Below are 23,316 nucleotides of genomic sequence, written 5' to 3' on the forward strand. Positions count from 1 at the left end.
GTGACAGGGCAATTTCTGTATACCCGTGTAGCTATAATTGGGTTACCAACTGGAGTAGAGACTAAGAATGGTTCTAAGAGAGTTTCTGGACTAACGCTGAAGTTTACTACTTTATAGGGAGTTACAATAGAAAGTGTAACCCCTGGATCTAACAATGCATAAACATCCAAATTAAAGACTCATAACGTACTAGTGACCACACCAGGAGAATCCTCCAGGTTCTGGCGAGCCTAGACAGCATATAACCAGTTCTGGCGCTGACCGCCATCTATACCAGACGAAGCACCCTGCTAAGTTGGGCGACCTGCTAGTGCTGATGGGGCTGTAGAGTGAGCCCTATTGTTGTTACCTCATTATCCTTGCCTAGTAGAAGGTCAATCTTTCAACCTATGGCCAGACTGACCACACCCAAAGCCCCCTTCCTTACCTAGAAGACACTCGCTCGGATGGTTCTTACAACGCTTTGGACAAGTTGGGAAGGTCCGATTACCTGAAGCACTCCCCTGATACCTAGAGCCTGGTGTCGTACCTTTCTGATCCTATCAAAATTTAGGGGATGGAGCACTAGCTGATAAAGGTGTTGGGGCTATAGACCTCTATTGAAACTTTGAGCGATTCCCACCACTCGACTTCTGCTAAGAGTATTCATAATTCCCTATTCTAGCCTTCTTGTTGTCCTTAGCCATTTCTCTAAGCTTATATCCCTCAACCTGATGAGCATAAGTCATGAGCCTGGAGATATACATATCCCCTAACAGCATTGCATTCCTGCACTCGGTCTTCACCATGTCAGATACCCCAAATAGGAACTTACTCATTTGTGCCCTTGAATCGACAACCATGTGTGGAGCATACCTGGAGAGATGAGTGAACTTTAGCCCGTACTCTTGGACCAACATTAACCCCTGCTTCAAGTTCATAAACTCTTGTGCCTTAGCTTCTCTCAATTCCCTTGGGAAGAACCAGTCCAGAAAAGCTCTAGTAAACAATCCCAAGTCACAGGATATACATCTGCACCCCTTTTTTCTTTCCACTGAGTGAACCAGATATGAGCCAATCCTTATATTTATAAGATGCTAACTCAACACTCTCAATTCGAGTCACTCTCATTACTCCAAGAATCTTCTTAACCTCATCAATAAAGTTTTGTGGGTCCTCACCAACCTTTGACCCTAGAAATTCTTGCAGATTCATCCGAAAAAAATCTCAAACCTTAGCTACAGCTGATCCACCATTAGTGTTTGTAGGAACTGTGGCCTGCTGATTGTTCTGATTGGCTACACTCTGAGCCAAAATCTAGATCGCATTTTGAAACTCTACATTCGTAACCTCATGATTCAGGACTGGAGAAAATGTGTTAGCATTTCGTGCATTAGCATTCTGTGTGTTATCTCTACGAGGAGGCATGATCTAAAACATATAACAATGAATTATAAAGGAAAAGGTTGATCATACCCACGCACGATAAAAATAACAAAGAAAGTGAAGTTTTTCTTAAAATACTTCGTAGCCTCCCCCTCATAGATATGGTGCACATCACACCCATGAAAGAGACTCTACTTAGTGTGGCTTTCAGACGTCCTAGGACTCTTGAACCTAGTGCTATGATACCAAGTTTATCACGCCCCAAAGCTACCCCATTGACGTAACTCGAGACCTAGGATCATGAGTGACCCCAAGCTAACCCTTTGCCAGACATATCAGAAGCATACTGAAATACCTTAGTAAAACATGAACTATGTGGAAGCTAAAACAATGGATAACTCAAAGTGGGTTATACCCAACTGTTCTAAATGTATAAAACATACTAAGAGTTTAATAACAAGTGAAAGATAAACTTAATAATTCAAGTTGATTCTCCTACTATGTCTGAAAAGTCCCTAACTAAGTTGAGTTGCTAGGACATGCTCCTCAGCTAACTCTAACAAAACTAAAAATTGAAAGTAAAGACTAAAATGAAAGCATGTATATTGTCCTTGGAATATGAGAACTCACCACTTAAGTTGCTGAATGCAGATCGATAATCAATCTAAGCGTGATCTGGATGCTGAGTACCTGAACCTACATAGAGAAAGGATGTAGCGCGGAGTATGTGTCAGTACTTGGAATGTACCTAGCATGCATGATATAGATACAAAGCTGAACAAATACATATAAAATAAACAAAGCATAACTGAGCAATGACATAAGCTAAGTAAGAATGTAAATACTGAAACATAACTGAAAAGCTAAGCTAAATGCAATAACCAAGTGCAAATCATGAAAATAGCATGTTGAACAAGTTCTGAAGTATAAACTGAAAACCTGGTCAAATTCACTAAGTGTCTAACAGTGGGAGCTACTATTAACTGACATAAAACCACGTGAGTTAAACGTGGAGTCCAATGTATAGGCCCTATAGAAAGGACCCAATATACCTTGCCAGTAGGTATAAAGGCATGATTGGCGTGACCACTAAATAGGATGCCCAACAGAGGGGACTTTTAATCCTACGGGGGCACATAGTTCTGGGACTATGAGGGTACGCTAAACCTTAGTCCAACTTAGTGCTAAGTCTACTCCCAACTGAATATGTATATGACACAAATGTAATTGAAATGTTGAATTACTGAATAGCTCAAAATACTTCCATGCCATATGAGAATGCAATATTTATATACTGATAATGTGACATTCGAAATCTGGGGCATGATTATCTGTTTAACTAACCTAGCAAGTGTAATTCATGAACTAAAGAATCTACACAACCATGGTTTTGAGTTTCATGCGAGGAACTAAACAAAATTTCCAAGAAAAATGCTATTTCTATTTAGGATACTACAGTAGCTAAAATATAGTAAATATACAAGGTTTTAGAAACCCTAGGTCTAAAGAAGATATGTAGAATCAAAGAACAGACTCATTTCTAGGGATCTAGTGGATGAAAGGAACCCACTAGTTAAATACCACATACTTGGTAACGAAATCTAGGGAGAAATCCTTCAATTTTGGGCTGAAACTTGAAGCAAACTTTTGGATTGTTCTTGGGAAACTGGCACCTCTTTCTTCTCCTTTTTAATCTAAGTTTCGATAATTTTATGTGAATGAGGGTTCTGGGTAAGTCTGACTAAGTTATTATGCTTAAACTGAGTAAGAAGACATAGGTTAAGCATCAAACGACGTAGTTTAAGTGCCCAATGCATAGGAGAAAGGACCAAAATAACCCCGACTTAAATCTGACGAGTGCCACCTACTACAGGACTAACAGGCCATCATTTGACCTACCAACCGTTGGTAGGGGTCATCGGTCAAGCTCTGCCCGACAGGGCTTCACTAAAACAGGCATAACTTTTTATTTTGAGATAGGATTTTCACAAACTCGGTGGTGTTGGAAAGAGGATTCAATTATCTTTCATTTGATATCTCATGGGCCACCTAATTCATTTTGTGAAAAGAGATATGACCATTTGAAGTTGATCCAACAATAATTTTCCTCTAATTGGCTGCTGACTCTCACCTACAGTCCGTAGGTCCAACCATAGACCCTCTCGGTTGACCGTGGGTGGGGTCAGAGACAATAAACATTTGGTGCCCAATGACGGACCCCACCTACGAACTGTGTATCAAACCACGAAACGTCGGTGTCTTTCATAGTTCTTGCACCAGGTCCTAGAAAGCTGCATTTTTCTACTTTCTCAAATCCAAGGTTCCCAAGTTTTTCATGCCCAGAGGCTACCCCTTGACGTAACACAGGACCTAGGATCACGAGTGAACCCAAGCTAACCCGATGTATAGCATATCATAAGCATATTGAAAATAACTAAGTAAAACATGAAATATGCAGAAGCTAAAGGAATGGATAACTGGAAGTGGTGAATACCCAACTAGTCTGAATGTATAAAACATACTAAGAGTTTAATAACAACTGAGAGATGAACTTAACAATTCAAGATTATTCTACTACTATGTCTGAAAAGCCTCTAACTAAGTAGAGTTACTGGGACATGCCCCGCAGCTTATTCTAACAAAACTTAAAACTGAAAGTAAAGACTAAAGTGAAAGCATGTCTGTTGTCCTCGGAATATGAGGACTCACCACTTAAGCTATTGAATGCGGATCCAGATTCAATCTAAGCGTGATCTGGATGCAGAGTATCTGAACCTACATCATGAAAGTATGTAGCACATATTATGCATCAGTACTTGGAATGTACTGAAGGTTATAGATACTAAGCTGAAAAAATATATAAAAACTGAACAAAGCATAACTGAGCAATGACATAAACTGAGTAAGAATGTAAAAACAGAAACATAACTAGAAAGCTAAGCTGAATGCAATGACCAAGTACAAATCAGGTAAATGACATGTTGAACTGGTTTCTGAAGTATATACTGAAAACGTGGTCAAATGTACTAAGAGTCTGACTGTGGGGGCTACTATTAACCGACATAAACCACATCAGCTAAACGTGGAGTTTGATGTATACTCCCCATCGAGAGGACCCAATATACCTTGCCATGGGTATAAATGAGTGACTGGCGTGATCACTAAATCTGATGCTCAACAGAGGGAACTTATATTCCTAACTGAGAATGCCACATTTATATACTAATTATATGACAGTCAAAATCTAAAGGATGATTATCTATTTAAGTAACCTAGCAAGTGTAATTCATGAACCAGGAGAATCTACACAAACTACGATTCTGAGTTTCATATAAGGAGTTAAGTAAATGCTCCAAGAAAACCTATTATTTCAATTAGGGATACTACAACTGCTAAATCACAACAAAACTCCAAGGTTTTAGAAACCCTAGGTGTAAACAAGATATGGTGAATCAAGGAGCTAACTGAATTCTAGGGACCTAGTGGATGAAAGGAACCGACTAGTGAAATCCCACATACCCGGTGACGAAATCTATGGATAAATTCTTCGATTTTGGGGCTGAAACTTGAAGCAAACCTTCTGATTGTTCTTGGAAAATTTGGCGCCTCTTTCTTTTCCACTTTGCCCTAAGTTTTGATGATTTTAGGTGAATGAGGGTTCTAGGTATGTCTGACTAAGTTATTAGGCTTAAACTAAGTAAAACGACATAGTTTAGGCATCAAACGATGTAGTTTAAGTGCCCAACGCATAGGGGAAAGGACCAAAATGACCCTAACTTAAATTTGACGAGTGCCAACTAATACAGGACTGACGGGCTATCGTTTGACCTACCAACTATCGGTAGGGGTCTTCGGCTAAGCTTTGCCCAATAGGGCTTCAATAAAATGAGCATAACTTTTCACCCTGAGATGGGATTTTAACAAACATGGTGGCGTTGGAAAAATGATTCAATTATCTTTCATTTGATAGGTCATGGGCCACCAAATTCATTTTGTGCTAAAAGATATGACCATTTGAGGTTGACCCAACAACAATTTTCCTCTAATTGGCTGCTGACCCTCACCTACGATTCGCAAGTCAAACCATGGACCATCCTGGTAGACTGCGGGTGGGGTCAGAGACCATAAACATTTGGTTCCCAATGACAGACCCCACGTACGGACCGTGTGTCAACCACAGACCATCGGTGTCTTCCGTGGTTCTTGCACCAAGTCCTAGAAAGCTGTATTTTTCTATTTTCTCAAATCTGAGGTGTTACACTTATTGTGTTCAAGCCTAATCTCTAAATCACAAGGTGCTAAACATGAGATTGTTATACTAATCTAAACCACAAGGTTCAAGTTCTATACCTCTATAGGGAATCTCATCCCAAAAATATTTGTCCTTATAACCGCATTCAAGTCTAGTACTATAACCACTCCATGGGCTCCTATATACCAATCCTTCTAACAATTTTTCATTCTCTCGTAATCTCTATCAATTGAAATTACATACATTACTACCAGAAACCGACTAATTTCTCTTATATAACTATTAATCATAGTGAAACACCGTCCTATTCCTCCTCCTCATTATAAATTTAGATGACATAAGAACACCACCACTACCACAATAAGAAACATCAACCCTCTCCTTCTATAATTACTCAACTACTATCGACAACATTGCTATCAAAACTGAAAAAAATCACCAAAAGAGCTTAGGGCAAAAAAACATAAATATCATTCATTCAAGATATTTGATATAAGAATATGCATGACATAACATTATGTTGTTAGCCATTGAGAGTAAATCATGACTTCGCAAGACTAAGCATACTATGAGATACGAGTTCTTATATGAATATGTTCATATCATGAGTCTGGTATCTATAACATTATGGAGTAAGATTGAACTCAATGGGCTTAAGTATTTTCCCTTCATTCTAAGAATTGTGCATAGATAAAAATTTGTTTTAAATGTATGAGCATAAGTCATGAACACAATTCTCATATTAGAGACATCAACATAATATTGTAACGACTGAACTTTGAGGAATACGTAAGATTATGAATGGAATTATATAACACTGTAACTCTTCCTGAACACATCAATATCTAATTTTTAACACTTAGACTTGATTTCTGATCTTATCATCTCCCCTTTAGGTCTGAAGCTGACACTTTAAAGATATGGATCTATTCCATCTTCTCCAAACTAGTTTATATTTACTTTACTCTAATACTGGGAAAACGCTAATCCCATGGCTACTAAACTCTCCATGCACATGCACTAAGATTCCTTCTAGGACTTATTTCAAAGCTTTTTCTCTTAATGTCTTCTTTCTTCTTTAGAAGTCTTTCTATAATCGTTACTAGCATTGGCTTATAAAGAAGCTTCGTCTAACTCCTAAAGGTCTACTTCTCTTTCTCCTTTTAATTTAATGTCTACCTAATTGGAGGAAACATGAACTATATTTAAGAGGCTCATCATTGACTATATATGATATATTTGACCAAACTCTTAAGGGTAATAAATAATGCTTACATCAGCCTACTCCACATTGACATACTATCTAGGTACACATGAAAAATGATAAACTTAATTGGAACCTCATCTGGCTACATACGATCTCGGGTACACCTCTTAGTTCTCTTAATAATCTAATGACTTAGCCACACTTCCTTACTCCTATCATCTAATAATCATAATACCACACTTGTACCACTCACACTTATCAAAATATAATACCTTAATTTCTCACCTAATTTATGTCAAACCAATTAGATGAGATCTCGAACTAACATCATCACCCTCATGTTTCCATCCTTTTGATCATGACACTCATCTCAAGTTCAAGCTTAGTGTCTATTTCTAAACACGAATATCAATATAATTTCTCATTTACTAACTAACTTACAACTACTAGATAAGATTAAGAAACACTCACCCACTAAGATCACATGACAAGTAGTCAATCTTTATCTCTCAGTCTACATACTTAAAGATTACCGTCACATTCTATTTCACAACTTAAATACTATTTACCTATTTACTATACATCATTACTTAATTAGTTCTATAATCCTCTGAATACCATGGGGCTCTCCTTTCAAAAAATCATAAGTCTAGCTTAGATCTATCACATCTCGAAAACTCGGCTCTTCTATTCAATACATATACTTGGCCGATACTAATGCATTGACACCTCATCATAAACTCATTTTTTATTAATGTATACACTAACTCATCCTGACTAGTAACTATCACTCTACCTTCTATCATGAAATCTACACAAACTCATCACTTCTTAGTCTACCCATAAGGGAAAATTCCTCATTAATAACTTACTGAATGCATGACTGCAACAAAATAATTTACCTCATCACTATCTCCCTTTCTTAAATTACTATACCTCTGCATGCATTTATCTAACTCTGGGCACTTCTACTACTATATGCTTATATAATATCTCAAATTACACTAGCTTTCGGGTGGAAAACTACCCAAGCATTCTAAAACACGCTCCCTTCTTAACGGGTATCACCTGAAACTAGGCTTAGAGAAGAGAGTCTGGGGGTACATCTCGCTTTTAGCTCAAACAAACGGTTAATATGAATAAAGTGCATTATTTCAAATCTAAACACTTAAGCTCACTCACGGGCTTCTCTCAAGTCCCTCTACAGTCTCATGACTTTCTCAAGACTTTTACCGAGAGTAACTCGTCGTTAAGAATCATGACTTTGCTTTTCAACTATCTTGAGTATGAGGGGTAGTTGAATGGATTTGAGAAATGCACGAGTTTGAATAAGTTTCTTATGACAAAGTTCTATTGTACGATTTAGAGTATGAAAGAAGGAAAAGCTTTCTTAAATGTCTGTAGTATCTCATTTATAGAAGTGGGGCCCTAACAACCATAAATAAGATCCTACTAAAATGGCTTTATAGACAGCCTAGGACACTTGAACTCTATGCTCTGATACCGGCCTAGACGTGGCCGGCACTCGAGGACCATTGCTAGTTCCGGAGCAAACCCTTGGCCTAGATGACTACTTAGCAGAAGACTGACTCAAGTATTTAAAGGCTTAAAATAGAATTAAATCATTAAAACTATAAAAATTCTCAACTGATACTATCTAAGAACAATACTCAATGCGACCGTAATAATTTACAAAATATCTAAAAGAAAAAGAAACTATTGACAGACTCCTCAACTCTATCTATCTATCTATAAAGCCTCTATAGTTCAACATGGATACCGGGAAATGACCCACGACACACTATAATGACTAAATTGAAAAATAAAGGGGAGTCCTCCAGAATGCAAGGAGGCTCACCAAAAGCTAACTGAAGTGCAAAGTGATCTCAACGAATCGCCTATTGATGATCCTGAACACCCGTATCTACATCATAGAAATATCCAAGTCGAATGAAATCAGTACATTGAATGTACGAGTATGTAATAAAGTTGAATGAATAAATAACTGAACTGATAATACTAGAAAAATACTCATTTCAACTCAACTCAATGAAAAGCAATAATAAGAGATGAAATATTTAAAGCATCGTAAATAAAACATTCTAACTCATGGATGTATATAAAAATAAAGTAAATTATTCTTTACTCTTATTTGAAAGATTCTCTTACAGAAATCCATCACTATGGGCTATGTGATCATACATCGTCTCGCCCACGCTGCCAGAACTGTCATATACCCTGTCGGTTTATAGCACACCTCAACTAAGTGGATCCACTAAAGCTCTGCTCGAAAGCAAGAAGGAATCATCCAAAAATTATGATCTTTTACCCATGTTAGCTACATGGTTTGTGAGGAATGTGAGTTGTGTGAACTCATCCCCATATCGGTGCTCCATACTACTCCCAATAAATATATACTCATGCTCAAATGTGACACACTCTTTTGCAATTTGAGGTAATTGCTCAAAATATCCAATTAAAAAAGGTGAACTCATTACTCATTTAGTAATCAAAGTTTCTCTTTTTTTCTCAATGTAAACATGATAAATTTGGGAATCAATAGTCCCCTTAAACTTTACTCAAAATGTCCTTTTAAACTTTCCTCAATACTCCACTTTCCTTTCTCAGAAAATCAATTGAAGATAATTGTTAGGTTAAAAAGATTATCATTAATAACTCAATGAATACTCATATAATAGGGATTATTTTGAAAAATATACATGAATAATCAACTGAAGAGTGTCAATGTATAATATATACTAACGCAAAAAATTAGGAATAGTAACTCAAAATTAAACAACAAACTCATCTCAAGAATTATCAAAACAAAGGATGTAATCCTAGATTATCCTTTACTGACAAAAATTAGATGTAGGGTGTCAGGACGAATTCAGTACATCACTATGATAGTCTTACATATATGGGAAGAACAAATGTCTTGGCAAAATGGATGAAATTTGAAGAATGATAAAAATCCCTAGCTTCCTCTTGAATCCTTGCTCTAAGTCCTTGAAGTGTTAAAGAACGTAAAATAATGTTTTTACACTGTTTAGACCCTTAATTAGGTGAAAAGGGTCGTTTAGGGTTAGAAGGGGTGGAAAAAGACTAAAATGCTCATCGTTAAAAGCTGACGAAAATATATAGTCCACAGGACTATTTGTGGTTTTTGGTTTGATCTACGGATCGTATATCTATCCGTGGAATTGATATTGAATTTTTAAGGCTCAAAAGACCATTTATGGGTCCAAATGACGTCCCGTAGTAGTTCTTATTACCCGTCGATTGGGTATGTAGCATTTGGGTCCCAAAAATTTACTCCAGTACTTTACCGACAACTTGATTGGATGGGTGGTCATCATTTAACCTATGGCCTGTCTCTTAGATCAGTCACAGACTTAGAAAACTCTGTTATGGGAGTCTCTAATAAAACGGTCATAACTGTTTACTCAACATATGAAATGAGACAAACTTGGAGGCATTGGAAAGAGGACTCAAAGGCCTTACTTTGGTAGGTCGTAGGCCTCCTAGTTCATTATGTGCTAGGAGATATGATCATTTGAAGTTGACCTAAGTAGAATCTTATGTCAAAACATAATCGGTAATGAAGATTTCAACTCAACTTTTTGCTAGGGGGTTCTTGTGACCTTAAGTCATATCCAAATCCATTCGAACACCAAAGAAATGACCTTTATACATATAAGCGATTTAAGAATCACTGGATACGATTTTACATGTTAATGAAGAATAGTTCGGGTCTTAACTTAATTTTTTTTAAGGTGTAACAATTGTTTTACCAGAAACAAAAATCATTTGATTATAATTGTGAAAGGTATTTCTCACATATGGATTCACATTGGTGAAAGGTTTTCTCATCCATGTTGAATTATGTTTAAGGAGTTATTCTATGTTTTGATCTTTGAATATGTGGATTGGTATTGATCATTATCTTTCCTATGTTATATCCATATTGACTTTTATCCATTCCGTTGGTATTTAGCATTAGTACCAAGAGGGCTTTGAGATGGAGGCTCAATTAGGGTAAAAGCTAATATCTCAAAAAATGACAATATTTTTTAAAGCTTTTATTTATGTCCTTTATGTTATTGTATTTGACTGTATTTCATAATTCACATGTTATTTTTTCTTTAAGTCTTTAAATGTTCAAAGAATGATCATGCTTTCATGTTTTAAGACATTCATGCTATCATGCCTATTTTATGCATATTTCCCTATATTGTCATGACCCAATGTAGACTCTAGACATGGCATGGCGTATAAGACCACGAGAGGCCCTACACAAGCAACTTAGCATACATCATACAAGTTTATAGAATTGAAAGTGTTCAAAAGACAGTTTTATATCAATATGAGTTTGACAAAATGAAATGGAAGTCTAACTTAGTCTCAAAGTCATCTATTACATAAAGAGTGATTCAGACATAACCCATACATCACATACAATATGGAAAAGTGAAAACAATAAGCAATAAAGGGTTCGGTCCTTGAAACATGAGGACTCACCAATATTTAAAGATACTAAGGTGATCACAAGCCACGCGGTGTAGAATAGGAGCGTTGGACCCTACACTAGTGAAACAATGTAGTCAAGAGTCTGTGTTAGTACATAGAATTTACCAAGGATAAGAGAAATGTTATAAAACATGAGACGTGATCATAAAGGGGCATAATCAAAACATCAAAATGCATGACCAAGTTAAAACATAGTAAAATCATTTGAGAAGATTCATAAATCATGAACATAGTCAATGCATCATTAACTCATAAAGAATCTTCATAAAATATTAGTAATTAACTTAGTTCGTTTTGCGGGAAGTTTACCATTAGCCGGCATATAGACCATGCGAGCTATAACATGGAATCCAATGTCTACTCCACACTGAAAAAGGGTGTCCTACTTGCCAAGGTAAGGACCATAAATCTAAGCTAAAGTGGATCCACTAGATAATGTATATCTAAGACAATCATCCTATGGTGGCACATAGTTATGGGAATGGGTAATCACCACTTGTCCACTCAGTGCTAAGTAAAAATCCCATGGAATAGTCTTTAATCATATTCTTGTTATCATCAATGGAAAGGCACAATTAAGCAACCAATCCAACCTAAAAACATCATAGAGTAGCTCCTTAGACCATGCGTGAGAAAACCTTCCACCATCCATTATCTTTTCATAATAGCTTTATAAGGCTCATAGTCATTAACTTCACACTAGAAATGCCCTACTACTAATGGAAGTTTTTTTAAAAGAGTGATCTATGATCATTGATGGCACATCCGAATACCATACTAATCGAGACCTAATTTAGGAAAATAGCCCAAAAGCATTGACGGCAAATCTAGATGTCATTCATGTCATGTGGCCAAGCTTCATAGAACATGTAGATACCTTCATATATAATCTTCACTTGAGTCATACACCTTTATATCATGCAAATATGCATGATTTCATAAGAATACATTCAAATGTTCAAGCTTCTTCATAAATTCATGTAAATTAGGGTTCATAGTCAAAGTTCATAGATCAAGGCATAGGTTCACATGGAATTGGTTGAAGAGGACTCACTAATATTGTGACGAATTCTACAGTGAAATCCTTTGGATTTCGGGGATGAACTTGAAGAAGACCTCTGCTTGTTCTTAGGAGAAGCTGTCGACTTTTACTCTTCTTTTCATTCCAATCTGGGTGATTTTAGGAGAATGAGGGTTCTAGGTAGGTTCTTACTAGATTATTAGTCTTAGACTGAGTAAAATGATGTATTTTAAGCATTAAATGGTGTATTTTAAGTACCAAACGCATAGGGGAAAAGTCTAATGCAACCCTGACTTAAATGCTGCCGAAGTGACTTCAAGACAGGCTTCACGGACCATCATGATGACCAAGGCCCGTCTAGCAGCTCGTGAAGATGCCCTGACCAACAGGGCTTTACTAAAATGGGCATAACTTTTTACTCTGATCTTAGAATTATGCAAACTTGGTGGCGTTGGAAAGAGGACTTAGAGATATTTAATTTGATAGGTCATGGACCACCTAATGCATTTTGTGATTAAAGATATGATCGTTTAAAGTTGACCCTAAACTCTAAGTCTGACAAGTCCCCTTCACGAATGACTTTATGGTCTGTGTGGAGCTTCACGGACTGTTTAGACGTCTGTAGTGCTTAACTAGTGACTTTGAGGGTTAAACCTCACTTATAACTTGATGAAGTGACTTCAAGATAGGATTTACGGTCCGTCTAGAGCACCACGGCCCGTCAAGTGGGTCGTGAAGATGCCCTATCCGATAGGGATTTACTAAAATGACCATAACTTCTTAGTCCGAGCTCGGAATTAGGCAAACTTGGTGGCGTTGGAAAAAGGACTCAAAGACCTTTAATTTGATAGGTCGTGGGCCACCTAAATCATGTTGTGTTGAATAATATGATATTTTCAAGTTGACACAAACCTCAAAGTCTGTCAAGCCTCTTTCACGAGCCACTTCACGACTTGTGTGATGCTCCACGGACCATCAAGTGGACTGTGGTCCTTCACAGTAGCCATGGTGGTTTGGTTTCCCACTCACGGGCCACTTTACGGCCTATGTGGAGCTACACAAACTGTTTGGTAGTCGTGGTCTTTTACCTTTTGTTGGGTGCACAACCACAAGCAGGGTGATGGGTCGTGGTCCTCTTCACGACCTATGGACCCCCTCTGGTGTTTGCACTTCTCACTGGTTCAATCTTAGATAAATCTTAAGGTGTTACACGTCCAAGTCACCACGGGCTGTCTAGGGCACCTTCCAGGTGACTCCTGCCTAGGGGAAGTCCTAGATGGTCTCACGATGCCCTTAACGGGCCGTGGACCCCTAAACGTCTCATCTAGGGTAATGTGAAGGGTCCGTGGTCCATTTTGGGTTCTTGGACTTTCTTGTTTGCCCTTTCTAGCCCATTCTCAAGTTTTGAGGTTTTACACATACTTAGTCATTCCATGTACTAATTCATGCTTGTCCCTACATTATTTCACTATTACATGGTTTGATACTCCTACCACCCATACTTGTGGAATTGTTGGTTCCATACACTTTGAAGATTTGTGAGTCCTCGTGGTCCGAGGATCGAGATACTTTTAAAGCTTATGTCATTTCCATTTTCAGAGTTTGCATGTGATGTATGGGTTATGTCCCAATCAGTTTTCTTATGATGTACTAGATGGCTTATTGAGACGTATGTTAGAATTCTGCTTTGTCAAAACTCATTTATGATATAAGACTTTGATTTTGAATTATTTATTCTATTATCTGATGTATGCTAAGTGGCTTGTGTAGGGCCTCTCAGGGTCGTATATGTCATGTTACACGTAGGGTATACATTGGGTCGTGACAGTTAATGGCCAAGTCTATAATTTATTTAGTACACTTTACCATTTTGCCCATATAATTAAATTAAGTTAGTGGAATTTGTCACTTTTAATACCTAATTATTTCATTTTGAAAAAGAAAAGAGATAGAAGAGCAGAAGAGACCTGCTCAAACGACAGGTAAGGAACAAACTGATAAATTTTCTATTGGTGGCTAATTATTAGTGTAGCTTTGGATGGGGGAATTAGTGGTTAATTAGGATATATCATACAATAATGATTGGTTGTTTTGTTATAGGAAGGACCGAAGTTGAGTTGCTATGAAAGATTAGCTACTTCTGTTAAAATTTCTTTTGGTTTCTATCAACAATCCTTGCAACCATTAATATTAGGTGTATTACATTAGATGAACGCCATTAAGTTCATGGTATTTTGGTAAATTGAGACTTAACCCTGAGCTTAAAACTTAGGAATATGAGACTTGACCTATTTAGTTGGCACCAAGATTTAAGAATTGGAAAAGGGCCTAACATGACCCTTAACTATTCGAATTCGTACAAAACTACCCTTCATCCACCTTTCGGCCCCCAAATATCTCTGACGTCAACCTTTTGGTTCTAAAATACCCTAAATATTAACCCTCTCACTCATATTTGCCCTTATTTTTAACAACTCCCCTAAAGCAATATAATTAAATATTTATTTATTATGTTGTCTAATCAGATTGGTCAAAATTTAAACCGTTTACAAATAAATAATTAAAACCACATATAATTCATATTTTGACATGATACGCTTGAAAATAATATTTAAAAAATTATTTATTTCATGATATCTTTCCATTAGCTTATTTTAAAACAATATCCAATTTATTATAGCCGAAGTCACAACTTAGGATTCATCTAATATGTGAATATAATTGTTCATATAAAAATATTACTTCCTCCGTCCCATTTTATGTGGCACTTTTCGGATTTTGAGATTTAAACAAGTCTAACTTTGACTGTAAATTTTTCATAGATCTTTTAAACATTTTGAATTATCAATATTTGTGAATTATAGTACTTTTTACGTAGTTTACAAATATACAAATTTTATTTCAAAAAAAATTGATCATTTCATGCGTAAATTTCTAGCCAAACTTAAACTGTTTGACTCTCGAAAAATGAAAAGTGCCACATAAATTGGGACAGAGGGAGTACTTTATCAACATATTTTTTTCTATTAATTATTCAATTGTCTTGTACATTCCCTCATTTATTTCTTTTTTTTAATCTCTTGCTCTTGACTAGGATATCAGAGACTCACAAGAACTTACATGTTCATATTCTTTTAATTTATATTATTACCATGGTGGGGAAGGATGGGGAGATGAGAAGATTATTTTTATTTGTTAATTATGAATTTTGGGTATACATAAAAGAAAAATGATATTAAATAATCTTCTGTCGAACCAATTATTTCTATATGAATATCCTCGTTACTTTCCTCCTTTTTTCTCCATTGTTTTTTCATAAGTTTAAAAAAATTTAAATATAAAATGGTGGACAAGATTCAAGAAGAAAAGAAAAGTAGAAGAGAGAGGAAGTAAATGGGGGAGGTAATTTTACTATGGAATCCAAAATTAGGTCAATCATATGAGCTCATATATTAAGTAATTTCAAATTATTTTAACGGATAAGGGTCTAAAATACCCTTGAACTATGGGATTTGGTACCATATTGTCCTCTCATCCACCTTTTAAGTGTGGGCCGTCAGATAAGGGTATTTTTTAATCAAAAGATTGACATCAAGGGTATTTGGGGGTGAAAGGTAGACGGAGGTTAATTTTTTACCAATTAAAATAGTTGAGGGGCATTTTAGACCCTTATCCGTTAAAGAATTTAATTATATATTAAGGTGAGTTTTGGATCTAGGCTAGACCTATAGTAATATGAGTGTCTATAGACTCACTTACTTACGAAGATTGCATATTTGATAGTTTGAGAACATTCTGAAGCTTTACAAAAGGGAAAGGAAAAATCTTGTAGATTGGTGACACATGTTCGAGTTTCAAGGTATGTTAAGACTTTCACGCTTCATTGAAGGAAGTTTTTCTAATTAAAGAATAAAAATAGAATAGACAATAGATAAAGGTGAAAGATGGGGGTGTCGTACCAATGGTATGACGGGCATTGGAACGAGTACCGATGTTATAAAGAGAAAGTTTCTTACTATAGAATGATCAATTATAAATTAAGAATACCAAAGAATATGGGAATTAGCTGATGTATTATTGACTTGGTATCTTTTGTGTTGTTGTACTTTTTTAATTAACCCGTATTTGTGATAGTCGAGGTGATTTTATGGCATACCGATATTTGATTGATTGAGATGCATCATCATCCCCTTTTATTTATATCATATTGTGCACATGCATTGATATGAGATTGAGTATAAGTTGGGTACGTGGAGATAGTCCGGGTTGGAGATTGTTTGATTTTATGATTATAAGTTGGGCACGTTGAGACCCTTCGTACTAGGGATTTTTTGATTTTATGAGAGTGCGTTGAGATCGTCCGTATAGAAACATGGAGATTGTCCATGTTGGTATGTGGGTCACGAACTCTTATTGTATTTCCTAGAAGTATCGTGTATATACGGTTGAGAGAGTACTTGGCATCAAAGGCATATCACTTCATGGTGTTGCATTGCATTGCATATCATCACATCCTTCATTGTAGTTGATTATGCGCTTATTCCATGGTTGGATATTTCTTGATATTTGATTAACCCTATTTGATGTTACTTTACTCATAAGTATAGTGTAGACTTGTGTAAGTAAAAGGGTGATTTTCTTATATGTACTCCTGTCACTACTTTTTCGTTGTCGGTATATGAGACATACTGTGTGAAGATCACATTCTTAATGCGAGCGCATCTCGTGTAGCTTTTTGAGTCTGTGCTTGGATTATTTAGAAATTGTGGTGAGTTGTTTGGCTGATCCGCGTGCGGCCCACACATTCCTCTATCCCATTATTTATTTTGTTGCTTTAGTATTCAGACAAGAATTTCTTACATATAGACTTGTCATTTGAGTTTCAGACTTGCACTATGTTTTAGAAGCTTTTGTATTTATGACACCAAATCTTGTGTGATATTTCAATCTTCCGCATTTTCAAATTTTTGGGACCTACTTATTACTCTTTGAGATATTTTACTTGTCACTTACCTTTCTCTTAATTATGTTAAATTGAACTGGCAAGATTATTGGGTTGGCTTACCTATCGGTTTAGAGGAGTTAATATCTCAGATGATCACTAAACTATGCATTTTCTCTCATAAAGTCACCCAACTTTCAATTATAACTCAAAAGTAACTCAACTATGCACTTTTATCTCAGAAAGTCACTTAACTTTGAATTTTATCTCAAAAGTCACTCAACTATTCACTCTTCTCTCAGAAAGTCACTCAACCTATTAAATTGATATTTTAATTAAGATTTGATGATATAAATTTTTAACTTAAAAACAAAAATAAAAAAAATCCATTGAAACTATTTAATGACCCGGCCCACTAAAAATATAATATTGACCCATTTTATGACTCTTACTCCTCCAATTGTGTTTTTTTCTAGTTCTCCATTGATGTTTCTTCTTCATCTTTTAGTTAACTCTTTTAGTTAGGTTTTAATTTAGACAATATCTATGAGGTACTAAAATAAATCATACCCCCTAAATTCAAGAACTATGAAGTCATGATTTTGAAATTTTGGAAATTAAAACCTAGATAAAGGGGAAGAAGAGGTGGCAACAATGGAGAACGAAAAAAATGCAGAGGAGAAGAGGAGAAAGAGTCATAAAGAGAGGGAATAATTTAGGAGTAAGGGCAAAATAAAATGGGTCATATTATATTTTTAATGGGTCGGGTCAAGTGGGTGGATCACTAAATGGTTTAAATTGTATTTTTTATTTTTTAAAATTTTGTTGTTATATAAACAATTTATATCAAAAAAAATTAATTAAAATAACAATTAACTAGATTGAGTGACTTTCTGAGAGAAGAGTGGATAATTGAGTGACTTTTGAGTTAAAATTAATACTTGAGTGACTTTTGAGTTTAAAATTGAAAGTTGAGTGAATTTCTGAGAGAAGAATGCATAGTTGAGTGACAATCTGAGATATTAACTCCGGTTGAGAGTATAGGTGTCATCACAACTTGTAAATATGGATCGTGACATAGAAAAATCTCAAATTAATAGTTGAAACTTTTGTGATCTGAACCCCACACCTCATTATAAAAATTTTAAAAAATAACAAATAAAAACAATTAGAAAAGATCCATCGAATCAGTATGACAGTAGAAAAAAATTATATTATGGCAAAAACATACTAAAACAAATAGGGTTTTTAAGTTCTAGATCAGTTTAACAACATAGTAACAAGTCAAGCTTGGTGCACAAAACATCTTGCATTTGCACAGGGCCTGGAGAATCTAACAACATAGTAGTAAGTCAATCTTGGTGCAGAAGCATCCCGCCAAGTCCGACAAATTTATTTAACAACATAGTCTCTATAATAATGGATGTCTAAATTTTGTCTCCTCTGACAGCCTTAATATCATCAACAATAGTTATAGAATCTATTGAAATACCAGCAATCCCTTTTTTTGAAAATCCAGCATAGTAGATCCCATTCTCTCCTTTCCAATGATTTGGAAACTTATTCATCAATGTTCCATCGTCAAAAAATATAGAGCTATAATGCTTCATTCAAAAAAAGTAATAAAATTGTACATGTTTTAGAAAAAGAGAGTGAACTTATAGTACGTTATATTAGATAATTTGCAAAATATACCTTTAGCAATTTGGAAGCAACATTTTTTGTATCTAGTAGCAAAAATGATTGCATCAAATTGATGTTCTTCCCCATTCTCAAACACTACTGTATGTTCCTTTATTTCTGATATTTCGGGAAGTACCTAATTAATAATTCACCAAATACATAAACCACACAAATTTAACTTACAGACAATATATAAAAACTATACACAATTTTGTAATTTATATCCCAAAATATTTTCTAGTTATATGTTATATATATGGAATTGTAACCTTCATGTTTTTAAAAGATGAATAAACTATACATATATATTTTTCCTTTTGTTACTCGAGAAATTCCCGAGAACTAGAGATGTAAAATTTGAAACATTATAGATAATGAACATGTATTTCAACTCTTCCTCATTAAATAATATTAGGTTTTTGGTTGTAATAGAATTCAAACTCATGACTTGCGCCTAACCACACATCAGACATCACAGGTTGTGCTCTTACCATCAGACTAAAGCCCACAGAGCAACTCAAGTCATTTGTTTCTCACATAATATTTCTCAGAGTATAATGAGAATAAATAAATATAGTAACATACCTTAATCTCTTCAAGTTTAATCTTGACAATGGCACCAACATCAATTACTGGAGATGTACCTTTTGAGATTTTAACAGAAAATGGACCTTTTTCTGGTTGTGGTATTCCAAATTCTGCCAAATTTCCAAACTTAAACTTTGCAATTTTTACAATCACAATATCTACCAAAGATAATGGTAGATATTTTAGCAACACCATTCCAATATGCACCATTTCTCTTGTTAAAACATGAATCTGCAAACGTATTAGGTTACGAGTTCAAGTGTCATGCTCTGACGATATTAAAAAAGAAGTACAAAATCAGGTCAATCATAAGGTAATTGCATATAAATCTTTAAGGTAAACATTAGTAGTAACCACATAAAATTACAAATATTAAACTATGTATGTTATTAGTGTAAAAAATCTTTATGTTGTTAGTGTACCTAATTTAAATACAATACAAATTACTCTCATCTCAGGAATAAAATACAAAATTCTTCCTCTCTTACTGTTGCATTTTACTAAAAAGTTTAGATCTAAATTTAAATTACTAATTTACAATCTCAAGATACAAACATATGCTATTTTTCATAAGTTGTGTTAGAGATAAGGCTTTAGATATTTACGTTACTTGATGGAAATGGCGAGTATTAATTACCATCGAAAAGATATAGGAAACATATGCATATGTAATAACTAAACATAAAAAGAATTCGAATGAAATGTACATATTTGATAGAATTAATATGCTCCAACACAAAGTTGACAACAACAATGGTTTCATATAGCATTAATCGGTGATGTAATATTTTTTTAAAAGTGATTTCAAAGTAATTAACAAAATACAATTATATCAAAATAAGTAGTACGTTAAAGCTTTGCCAAATAGGCTATTATGTCATTAATCCAATGACAAAGGTTCAAGGGCACTCTTTTAACCATTAAGTAAAATATTAGATTATGTAATTATCACCTTTTAGAAGATTATTATAAATTGTTTCATATTGTATTGTGTCGTACTTTATTATTTTGATAAATATGATATTTGGATAGATTGATTCATTTTCATCATTACATATTGTCATCATGAATTTGAAGAATAAACTATGATGTACAGGTAGATTTACAATAAAAAGGTTGGGTAAAGGATAAAATGTGATTATTATATAATAATAAAGGTAAAATGAGAAAATAAAATAAAAGGTTATGATGTAATCACACAAATTAGTCGTTACATGAAATGAGGCTTCTGAATGTTGCATAACAAGAGTGAACAACATCCGTTATCATCCATAAATAAGCCTCCCTATTTGGACACGATTGGTTCTATGCAATCCACATCTTTCTCCTGATGGAGAAATGGTTTCTAAATTGAGACATTATAGTATTCAAAAGCATATATCAATGTTGGTAAGTGAGTTTAGAAAGTGTTCTAAAAAAAGAAATATATTTGGGTAATGCACGAAAGATTAAATTAAATAAGGAATCTAAGTTTCATATACAGTTAGTGTAAATAATTTTTTGTACTATCATCTATCAAGTTATCAAACAAATATATATTGGCAAGTTTCTTCAGAAGAATGTGATTTAAAATCTTATAAAAATAGAATATGTTCTCGGTACAATATGTAAAAAATGACAATGTAAAAATTTGTTAATAAGACAAACTTAGAAAAAATTAAGATTCTACTTATAAGAAAAAGAACCCCTATCATACTCTTCTTTTTCTCATGGTATAAAATATCTGATGAGAAAGCGAACATGAATTTAAAATTTCTAATTTTGTGCGATTTAGAAATGGAATAATGAGATCCTTCTATGTTTTGGAAATTTAAATATCTATTGCAATTTTTTGTATTTATAATAATCCAACGCTATATTCTTTAATAACTTTTTATTCAACCAGTATTCCCTTTTTAGAATAATTGATTTCCTTAAATCAACTTTGTTTTCAAAATTGAGGTTGTTTTTGCAATATTGTATTGTGCTTGGTGTTGAGTATGTTAGTATATAAATTCTTCCGCAACTGATGAGTTGGTTGAAATTATTGAAGGTGAAGTGAATCAAAACCTATTTTTAGATAAGAAATATCATAAGGGTATATATGAATCATATTCAAATTTCAGCCCTTCCACTTAAGGGTATGACCTAGTGTGGACGGGCAAGAAACTTACACCGATCTCTAGATGAACAAATTACAACATCACATATGCTAGTAAAAAGTAACAGGTACCAAGTAAAATAGTTGATCTATGACTAAACTGATCAAACACCGAGCTGATATTAATTAAAAAAATCAACAAACACAAATCCACGTGCAGGCAAACGAAAAAAGATGAAAGTAAAGACAATATATAGAGAGATAGAGAAACTTACTGGGCTTCTAACAACAATTGATGTGTGACATCCATAATTTGAAAGATCAAAAGCTATTTCCATCCCAGAATTTCCTAATCCAACAACCAACACTTTTTTATCTTTATATTTTTCACCGAATTTATAGTCACTTGAATGAATAATTTCACCATTGAAATTTTCTATTCCAACCACCTTCGGAATATAACCTTCATTGTTTTTTTGAGTAGACAAAATCAAGAAATCACAAGCATACCATTCCATTTCTCCACTAGCCACATGTCTTGATTTGACATTCCATTTCTTTTTATCATTGTTGTAAAAGGCTAATTCAACACAATTTTGAAATTTTGGTTTGATGTTAAAATGTTCAACATACCCATCTAAGTATTGAATAAATTCAATTTTTGGCAAATACTTAGGTGATGAAGTTGCATGTGGCATAAAAGGCAATGAACAAAACTCCTTAGATAAATGCAAGTGAAGTCTATCATAAGTCTTTTTCTTCCACAAATAGGCACAACAGTCTTCTTTTTCTAACACAACATTTTTGATGTCCAATTTATTCAAACAAGCCGAAACAGCTATACCTGATGGACCTGCTCCAACCATAACAACTTCAACTTCTTCCTTTGAAAAATTATTCATTGCAGAATTTTCAGAAAATTAAAGAAAAGTTTTTTCTGAGTATTGTTCAAAAACAAATTGCAACAAGATTTTGATAAAGGGGAATATTTAGACAATGCATATGGTCTTCAAAACGATAAAAATTATAGTTATTTCTCTTTGCCTTTATTTCAGTAATAGAAAACAACATTATATCATAAAAATTGCTGGCTTTTAAAAGGGGTGAATGGAAAATGAAGAATTATGACTTTTATGACGAGTTATGACTTTTATGAAGAGTTCTGACTTTTATGTAAAGTTACAACTTTTATGAAGAGTTATGACATTTCTGAAGAGTTGTGACATTTTTGAAGAGTTGTGACTTTTATGAAACGTTGCAACTTTTCCATAAAGTTTTCACTTTTACCAAATGTTATGACTTTTTAGTTTTTCCAAATGGTTGTGACATTTCCGATAAGGCACAATAAGTACATGTTCGCACTACCCTTGTTATCTATAAATAAAGGGATTTACTCTTATTTTTCAAGAACTAAGTTTCCGAATTTCAGAACTTCTTCTTCTTCACCACTAACAAATTCTAGTGTACATTATTGTCGTTGAGTGGTTCATTGACACCATGTTTTTATGTACTAACTAATACACCGATATGTAAGATCATTCTATTATGGGAAGAATATTCCATTATCCCCGGATACTTGAGTGAATAATTTCCTTAAGGAAACATTGTGGGTTCAGTATGATCGATTTTCTTCCTAGAAAAAATATTT

General features: G+C 34.5%; 1 protein-coding gene and 1 non-coding gene across 2 annotated transcripts; one reads left to right on the forward strand and one right to left on the reverse strand.

Annotated features, from left to right (window-relative positions):
- Window positions 1-635: 635 nt before the first annotated feature.
- On the reverse strand, window positions 636-22,570 carry LOC107061493 (probable indole-3-pyruvate monooxygenase YUCCA10). The gene is made up of 6 exons (XM_015310803.1): window positions 21,944-22,570; window positions 19,586-19,819; window positions 1,330-1,410; window positions 1,213-1,284; window positions 1,082-1,164; window positions 636-978 (listed from the first exon to the last, which is right to left on the reverse strand). The coding sequence occupies exons 1-6, from the start codon at window positions 22,568-22,570 to the stop codon at window positions 636-638; spliced, it is 1,440 nt and encodes a 479-aa protein (XP_015166289.1).
- Window positions 15,135-15,360, forward strand: MIR8007A (microRNA MIR8007a). The gene has a single exon (NR_127169.1). It is a non-coding gene; the product is annotated as a microRNA MIR8007a (primary transcript).
- Window positions 22,571-23,316: the final 746 nt, after the last annotated feature.

This window comes from Solanum tuberosum, unplaced genomic scaffold (assembly GCF_000226075.1).
Source record: "Solanum tuberosum cultivar DM 1-3 516 R44 unplaced genomic scaffold, SolTub_3.0 scf00143, whole genome shotgun sequence".
NCBI lineage: Eukaryota > Viridiplantae > Streptophyta > Magnoliopsida > Solanales > Solanaceae > Solanum > Solanum tuberosum.